Source organism: Saccostrea cucullata, unplaced genomic scaffold (assembly GCF_032062105.1).
Source record: "Saccostrea cucullata isolate Sc308-1 unplaced genomic scaffold, CSIRO_AGI_Scuc_v1 ctg11910, whole genome shotgun sequence".
Lineage (NCBI taxonomy): Eukaryota > Metazoa > Mollusca > Bivalvia > Ostreida > Ostreidae > Saccostrea > Saccostrea cuccullata.
Window position 1 is genome coordinate 11,467 of NW_026922402.1, and position 8,859 is coordinate 20,325.

At 32.1% G+C, this 8,859-nt stretch overlaps 1 protein-coding gene across 1 annotated transcript; it reads left to right on the plus strand.

Moving 5' to 3' along the window:
* Positions 1 to 3,356: 3,356 nt before the first annotated feature.
* On the plus strand, positions 3,357 to 5,045 carry LOC134261735 (uncharacterized). The gene is made up of 2 exons (XM_062744141.1): positions 3,357 to 3,477; positions 4,395 to 5,045. The coding sequence occupies exons 1-2, from the start codon at positions 3,408 to 3,410 to the stop codon at positions 4,946 to 4,948; spliced, it is 624 nt and encodes a 207-aa protein (XP_062600125.1). The 5' UTR covers positions 3,357 to 3,407; the 3' UTR covers positions 4,949 to 5,045.
* The last annotated feature ends 3,814 nt before the right edge of the window (positions 5,046 to 8,859 follow it).

Consider the following 8,859-nt stretch of genomic DNA (forward strand, 5'->3'; position numbering starts at 1 on the left):
AATTTATGTTTTAAAATACAGTATATGATTAAAACTAAATTAATATTGTATGATATAATGAAAACTAATTATACATGTGTACATTAAAAAAAGACAATTTCAATTTTTATATATTGCAACAAATTGCAGAGTGCCATGTCTTTTAATTTATTTTAAAATTTTATAGTCTAAAGAATAATTTATTTTTGATGTTTTTTAGACTGTAGCATTTTCAACCAATCATAAGATATGCAATAAAAAAGCGCTATATAAGGATATAAGTTAAGCTCTAACTCAGCCAGTTGTATGATGTATTATTTCTTATAATTATTGCCTACCTCTTAGAGATGTACGTACAATATTTTAAACGTGATAAGGAATGGAAATTAGATCATTGAAATCAGTGTCAATCTTGTAATCTTGAACTTGGTGATCAAGGTTACCTGATTTTCTTGCACTCTACATGCTCTAATTACCAAATTATGATTATTGAACAATATTTTACGGGCGTATCATGCTGTGGCGGGGCACTTTATTATTATAAGTTTAAATTTAGAATATCTTGAACAATTATCAGTAGGTAAGATACCTTGCATATGTCCTTAAATAATGGTTCCCGGGGCCAGAAACAGTACTAGTAGCTAGGGGAATAAGTGAGGCCATCTCACTACTCACGAAAGGGTAAAATTTATTGTTCATGGGTCGGTACATATGTAAGTATGTGGGAAAAACCCTCAGAAAAACATATTTGAATATCTGTGTCCACTGGATAAAAGAAATGGAAAAAAAAATATTTGTTCTAAAATGTTAAAAAAGGCAAGAGTCAGGCCGTTTTAGCCAGTCTGTCGAGAGATTGCAACCAGACAACTTTTTCAAGTTTTACAAAATTGAAATACAACTTATGCATATATCTGTATATATATATATATATATACGTAAAAATATTTATGAATCAATATGAACCACTTGACTAAAAAAAAAATGAATTTAATATCTGAAGTGAAACATATGAAAATAACGAACAGAAATCAAGATCAAAAGTTTATTAAACAATACAAAATAGGACCAGAGAAAACATGGACCTCCAAAACATTAGACTTGGGGGCTCAGACACCATGGAAGAAGAAGCGTCCTTGACGACCGTTCACATCTGCCGTGTGCTCCTTGTCATGATGGATAAATAACGGGAAAACCCGTCGTCAGAGTTCAGTATATAAATAATGGACTAACAATATATACATGTATGAAAAACGTCGGTCAGCATTCGACTCAATAAAAATATTTGCTGATAATATTATAGTATCGACCATAGAACTTACGGAATGATGAGTGATGATTTAAAACAAAACAGCTAAAATTCTATTCCATCAACAATGTTTATCAATAATTTATATCGTTTTAGAAAATGTTCAAACACGTGTAAAGCATGCTCTTGCGTATATATCGAATCAACTGAAATATATAAATTCGGTATGCAGGTGGTGAAGGTATGATATTGCTGCATGAGTAACTGAAGTTGACGATTGAAAAATTAACACGGAGCATGGTTGTTAGATTACCATTAACATCTCTTTCAAGTAAAATATCAAAATATGAAACTGATGTGTCAGACTCTGTGGTATCTTTTATCTCAAGCTCACCGGGGTATATCGTATCGAGATAAGAATGGAAATAACCATTATTAATTGACAATACGTTGTTGATTTATCGAAATGTGAAGTGAAGGCCATAGCAAGTGTTTTCTTCTTTTCACATATAAGATTTTGGACAATTCCTAGATCTGCTTATGCATCTAATTAGGCAAAATGTTTAAAAAAAGAGACAACCTTTTCTATACTATAGGAAATGTTAATTGAAAGAGCCTTGTTGCCCCCCCCCCCCCCACCAATTTTAGACTTTGAGAGATGTACCGAAATGTAGTAAAAGAAGTGGTACTGAAAGTAGTTGACACTGACAAAAAGTTTACTCTACCCCCCCCCCCCCCCCCCAACGAAATAGGATTTTCGACTTCGGGCAAGTTTTATTTTTATTTATTTATTTATTTTTTGCTTGTCAACTTTTTCAAGTAAGTATAAAAAAATTTCTTTGCCTGACCCCCCCCCCCACTTTCAAAAACGATGCTACGCCACTGAGAGAGATTAATTATTTTACATGTCAACATATGGGAAATAGCTATGTTGATCAAATAAGAATTCTAAAAGAAAAAAAAAAACTTTATATCGCACGTGCGCATGACTTCCAGCATACAAGTTGCAACTTAATCAGCAAATTTCAAAATTATTTATGTTGGCATATTTAAACAATAAAATGTTTTCTTTGTTTGTTATTCCTGGAATGAACGGAAGCAGCTGTTGCAGAAAAAATACATAACCCGCGTAAGCGGGTTATGTAATTTTTTTCTGCAATAGCTGCGACCGTTCATTCCAGTAATAACAAACAAAGAAAGACATTTTATTGTTTATATTTATATCTGTTTAAATAATCAATTTAAGAAGGATTAAAAAGATTAATTATTGTATTAATGATGCGAACGTCTTTATTTACGTTTCATTGATGGAACAGCCACTGATTAAGAAATCTGTACAGGCGACATGCCTACTGTAGTTTATGCAGTGATGAACGCAATGGGGTTTCTTAAGAAATAAAGGAGAAAATATTCAGAGGATGTAAATATTTAACAATAAATTGCTTTCTTTGTTTGTTGTTACTGGAATGAACGGAAGCAGCTGTTGCAGAAAAAATACATAACCCGCGTAAGCCTACTTATACTTAGACGAGCTCACTTTTGATCTCGGTCTCACTTTTACTAAAGGAATATATAGTGGAAAAGTGAGACTGAGATCAAAAGTGAGCTCGTCTAAGTTCTATGGCCCCCAGGCCTGATCCCACTTTAGAAGCTCTGAGGTCCTTGTTTGTTCTGCTGACGATTTGTATTGTTTTGGTGAACTTTTTACCTTGAGAATATTGTTAGTTTTCTCCATATATAATTTTGATTAAGAAAATGTAATTAAGATGGTCTTGTCTTTAGTAGTCCTATAAAACAAAAGTACAGATAGGGATGTTAAGGTAAAATAAAGTTTTGAAGTCTAGGCCTATAATTCTTGAAAAAATTAATCTTCTTGTTAATTGAAAGGAAAAAATATTTTGGCACACAAAAAAGTTAACAACTGTCATTGTCAATAAAATTTTTTTAAAATGATAAGAACGATAAGAAAATGGGAAAAAAACTCAAGTAGAAAAAAAATTTACAAAAATATTCCATTACGAAAAATGTAAAGTATTTTTACAAAACACCGGACGCGATACGTGTTTTCATTGTATTATTGTAGGCTTTAAATTTCCTTATTAGAAAGTCTATATATTTCATTCAATATGAGGAACACATTTTTTCACTCGTTTGATATTCTCAAATAAGGTATCGATGCAGTATGACCAGTTTTCAAACAAATACCTCTATTTTCTGTCAGATTTTGTTACTTTTAGCTTATTGCATTACAGGTAAGTTTACGATAATCAAATATAAATTTACGAATTCCCAATTCAAAGTTGTTCCACATCAATATATAACAAACTTGACTTTTATATGCTTTGCGACTAGACATGTTCTGGGGCCCTTTTTACACAAAAAAAAAATCTATGACTAAGACGAATAATTCACTACTCTGTATTTTTTAAGTAATGAAAATCTAAAAATTTTTATATAATTATTTACAATGAAGAAAAATAAAATATGATAACAAAAAAGATTTTTGCAGCTGAGATACTTGTATTTGTTGTTGAATGGGGGTAAATTTAATTCTACTTCGTAAGAACTTTTGTGAAAAGGACTTCTGTCTGGTTGGTATTTTTAACTTTGGCCTAATGACACGTTCCTTAAATATCAGTTTCCTTTCACTTTCACTCTGTATATAAAAACAAAATGACATATAACATGTATCATAATCATTATCTTGTGATTCCTTAACTGTTTTCAGAAGGTCTTAAAAAATATAATAAAATTGTGATATTGACAATTTAAGTGATTTTAAAAAGGATTCTAAGATAGGAAAGGCTACTCTCAATTACCTCGCACGAAACCTGTATCGCCTCCGGTAACGAAAGGTACCAATTGGCAGTATTCCAACATGTTCAATAGATTGGTGTTTTTTTTTGGGGGGGGGGGGATTGATTTATTACTCGTATTGAGGAACATGTCGCCTAACCTTAAACAATCGTTCTTTCTTCACACGTTTTCTAATCATAATGTCATATTGCGTTTACTTCCTATATCAGGTTATACGCCCACTTTTCAGCGCCTTAGGCGTTCCATAAGTAACTCATATTAATATTTTTTTCTAATTTCAGGATATATTGCTTCATATCAGCGCCTTAGGCGTTCCATAAGTAATTCACATTGCTTTTATGTCTGATTTCAGGCTATACTGCTTCAAATCAGCGCCTTAGGCGTTCCGTAAGTAAGTCATTCGAGGAAAGACATGTTAAGCCTATCAACAGAATAAGCAATGTGTGCAGTAAGCTACATAACGAAGCACCTAAAAGGGAAGGTATTGGCAAGCAAAGCTTCATACTTATACCAACAATGGGGACAGAGGCTTTAAATGACGCCAGGACAGCGTTTTATTCAGAGATAAATTCACTTGTGTTTGCGCTTATGACAAATAAATATGACGGATGCAAATTACAAAAGGGGAACAATAATTCCAGAAACACATGTAGAAATCGAAACACACCCATGCACCCGAAATACCTTTGTACATTCGATATGACTAAATTTAGTCGTATGATATACGTTGGGGAGTGTACCAAAAGCAGTTTTGGAAATCAACATGTATGTAGGTACTCCAACAAAGGATTTTTTACTATTGGTGTTTTTAAAACAAGAGCTGTTGACATGACGAAAACATGGTTTCTGATTAATCACATGGAACATTCAATGTTGGATCGAACAATGACTTGCAGATCTCCATAGAGTCTGTCAAAACTTTAAAAAATCATAAAGAAATTAGTTTTTCAGTTTACTGAATTGAATTTTATAAAACTTGTTATCAAAGACCTTTATATAGACAGTAGTTAAAATTGTATTTCCCTTTATTAATTGATAAAATAAAGCGAAAACGAACATCATTCAAGCTAAAAAGTCCATTAACAATACAAATCACAAGCAGAACATTTAAACACGGACCTCTCAAAGTAAAACATCAAAGATTGGGTCAGGTGTCATGACAGAGTGAACAATTCCCCGGTCATACCAATCGTTTGCTCCTTGTCGTGATTGGGAAATAAGGGGAAAATTGAATATTCAGTGTCTAAATAACAATTAGTGTGAAAAACGTCATGCAGTAAGCATTTGATTTCATGATAGTATGTTCTTGCTATAAAGATAATTGTTTCAGTGTGTAAAATCTATAACAATTAGTGTGGAAAACGTCAGTCAGCATTTTACATCATGAAAGATTGTTCTTGCTAACAGGTAACTATTTTGACAAAGAACAAATTGATGACTATTTAAACAAATTCCTGCTTCATTGATCAACTTGTTTGTCAACAGTTTTCTTGTCTTAGAAATCGTTTGGGTGTACTGAGAATACTCGCGCGTATCGAGTTAGCTGAGAGACATAAGAAGATGGTGACGGAAAATGCAAATTTTAACGGTATATTGCTACACTGTACATAATTAATGGACGCTGAAGATTGAAGTTGAAGCCTTCAAATTTGGCATAAAGCGTTGTTGTTAGGTTAACATTAACGTCGTATTCTAGAGAAGTATCCATATATGAAACAGATGTGTCAAACACTGCAAAATTGTTTATTTCAAGATCATCTGAATATATCAAATCGACTTATAAATGAACGTAGGCAAAATGATAAATGAATTTTGTCAGGTTCGTTCCGTGTGTTCTAAATACAGGAAATCCTATACCATTCTCTGCGATAAATCTTTCCTGATTCTAATTTTATATAACTTAATTTTGGAGCGATCAGGAAAAATTAAGCAAGGAGATATAAAACAGCAAAAACAGATAAGATCCATTTTTATATTATTGGCGAAATAAAGACAAACATATGGAGATAACGAACACTATTCAAGATCAAAGTGCATAAAACAATTTTAAAAAATAGGAGCAAAGCAAACACGGACCTCTAAAACATTAGAAGTGGGATCAGGTGCCATGGAGGAGTGAGAATACCCTGCTGATCGGTAACATCCGCAATGTGCTCCTTGTCATGATCGGGAAATAACGGAAAAATATGTCGTCAATTCAGTGTGTAAATAATGAACAAACAATAAGTATGAAAAAAATCAGTCAGCATTTAATTGATTCAATGATAAAATGTATTTGCCACATTACACCAAAATGATAAAAAAATTGTTACAAATCTTGACATGAGGACTACAGAGTTTTCGTTCGCTACCTGAAAGAAGGATATGGAGATATCGAACAGTATTCAGTCTCAATTCCAGAAAACAATACATAATAGGAGCAGAGCAAACACGGACCTCCGAATTATAAGAGGTGGGATCAGGTGCCATGGAGGAGTGAGCAACCCCTGCTGACCGGGCGTACCCGCCGTGTGCTCTTTGTCATGATCAGGTAGTAACGGAAAAATCCATTGTCAATTCAGTGTATAAATAATGGACTAACAATAAGTATGAAAAACGTCAGTCAGCATTTGACTGAAAATCTCATTATACCATTATAAATGTTAAATACAGTTGAAATCATCCTAACTTGGCTTTTAGACCTGCTCTACGTATGAACAATTTCTAAAACGAGGTAAATTATTGACAAGCACGTTGATAAAACAAGAATATCAGCAGTCTCGTTTAAAGTCATCATTTCGTATGTTCTATGGTCGATACAATGACCTTGTCAGCAAATACAATTTATCATTAAGTCAAATACTGACTGACGTTTTTCATACCAATTGTTAGTCCATTATTTATACACTGAATTGACGACGGATTTTTTCCGTTATTTCCTGATCATGACAAGGAGCACACGGTGAATGTGACCGGTCGGCAGGGGATGCTCACTCCTCCATGGCACCCAATCCCACCTCTGATGTTTCGGGGGTCCGTGTTTGCTCTGCTCTTTTTTTGTATTGTTTTATGGACTTTGAGACTCAATAGTGTTCGTTATCTCCATATCCTTCTACCTATAAAGATATAATGTACATAAGTACCTCGAGTGCTCATATTTTTGATATTGTGGTATTCTAAAGTTATCATAAATCTTTAGGGAAGTGGGGATTTCCAAGTTTAATACAAAAATAGATGTTAAGATATATTGTACATTGTACATATATTGTACATTGTATTTGATATAGGTTTACGTAATTTATGCACATAAAGTGCATCTGATAATGTATGTTAAAGTGGATTTTATAAATACATTCAATTGAAGAATGACTAAAGTTACTTACATATTTTAAATAACTCATCTGAATTAAATTCTGTCTCTGTGAATCAAAACGAACATAATGTTCAATGCCTCAATCTTGCAATCTAGTTTCCACAGATTATTTCAACTATTAAGATAAAGAACATTCACGCGAAAAAAAAATTTCAAAGTGCGTTAAATTTGGGACACACTCAACACACTTTGAAAATAATTTTCAAAGTGCGTTAAGAGTGTACATAAATATTTTTTACTATGGGGACATTTAACGCACTTTGGGAAAAAATATGTATAAAACAAAAAATTCTAGACTTATAATTTATCAATTGAGAGAATCAATTTGTATTAATTATATCTTTCAAAATACTTTTTAATTTACACATACTCATTTTTCAAAGTGCGTTGTAACAATCCTGCCGTGTGCTCCTTCACATGACTGGGTAAACAGAAAAATTCTTAGATAATTTTGAGTGTAAAATATGCTCTAACAATTGGTATGAAATCGACATTAACTTCATGATAGATTGTATTTGTTGACAAACTCATTACATCGACCACAGGCCTTTGGATCGCTTAAAAAAATGTGTGTAAAAAATATATATATATTTTTTCAACACCTCAAATTTTTTTTCCTAAGCGATCTGAAGGCCTGTGCATCGACCAAAGAACTTTAGAACAAACGATTTACTGTTTTCTCTACATATATACCTTTTAAGATTACCTTTTAAAGTGTGAAGTATAAATTTGATTAGACAGTAAAAATAAATTTAATCAGATTCAGATATTCATTTTATTCACATTTTGGCTTTGGTGTTCTTTTTCACGTATTTCTGAGAACAATTTTAATCAGAATTTTGATTTTGAATGCATTTATCCTGATTTTTTTTTTATTTCGTAAGTATTTACAAGAATACGGGATTGTGTAACAATCAAATGTAAAAAAGAAAATAGGTTGTGGCCATCAAATATACATGTACTTGCATAAAGAAGAAATTTTGATTTGAAAGAAGACTGCATGTATACTTTATTGTAATGTAAAACATCATTATTTAGGAGGAACAACTTTTAGCCCCTTGAAAAATCTTTAAACTCAGATACGTCATGCATATGTATAGCTTTAATGAATTTAATTTGTTATATCAATTTCTTTTACTTTGTTATAACGAATTCAATCTCTTAAAAATAGCAAACGTCTAATTTATTTTTTATACATGAAAACCAATTATACAAAAGAACGTGATAATTTTTGCAGACGTCATTTCCTTGTCAGATAAACAATAAGAGGGACACATACATTGTATGTATAACTTTTTGTCTTTGATATATGAAAACTGTATTGTATGTGTTTAAGACCAAAACCTTATAGTAGTAAGATCCAGTAAAAAGGGCTTTATACTTAGTATAATACAAATTTATTTAGTACAATTTTTGAACATTTTATTTTTCAAATTTGAACATTCTAGTTTACGAGCAGCTAGGT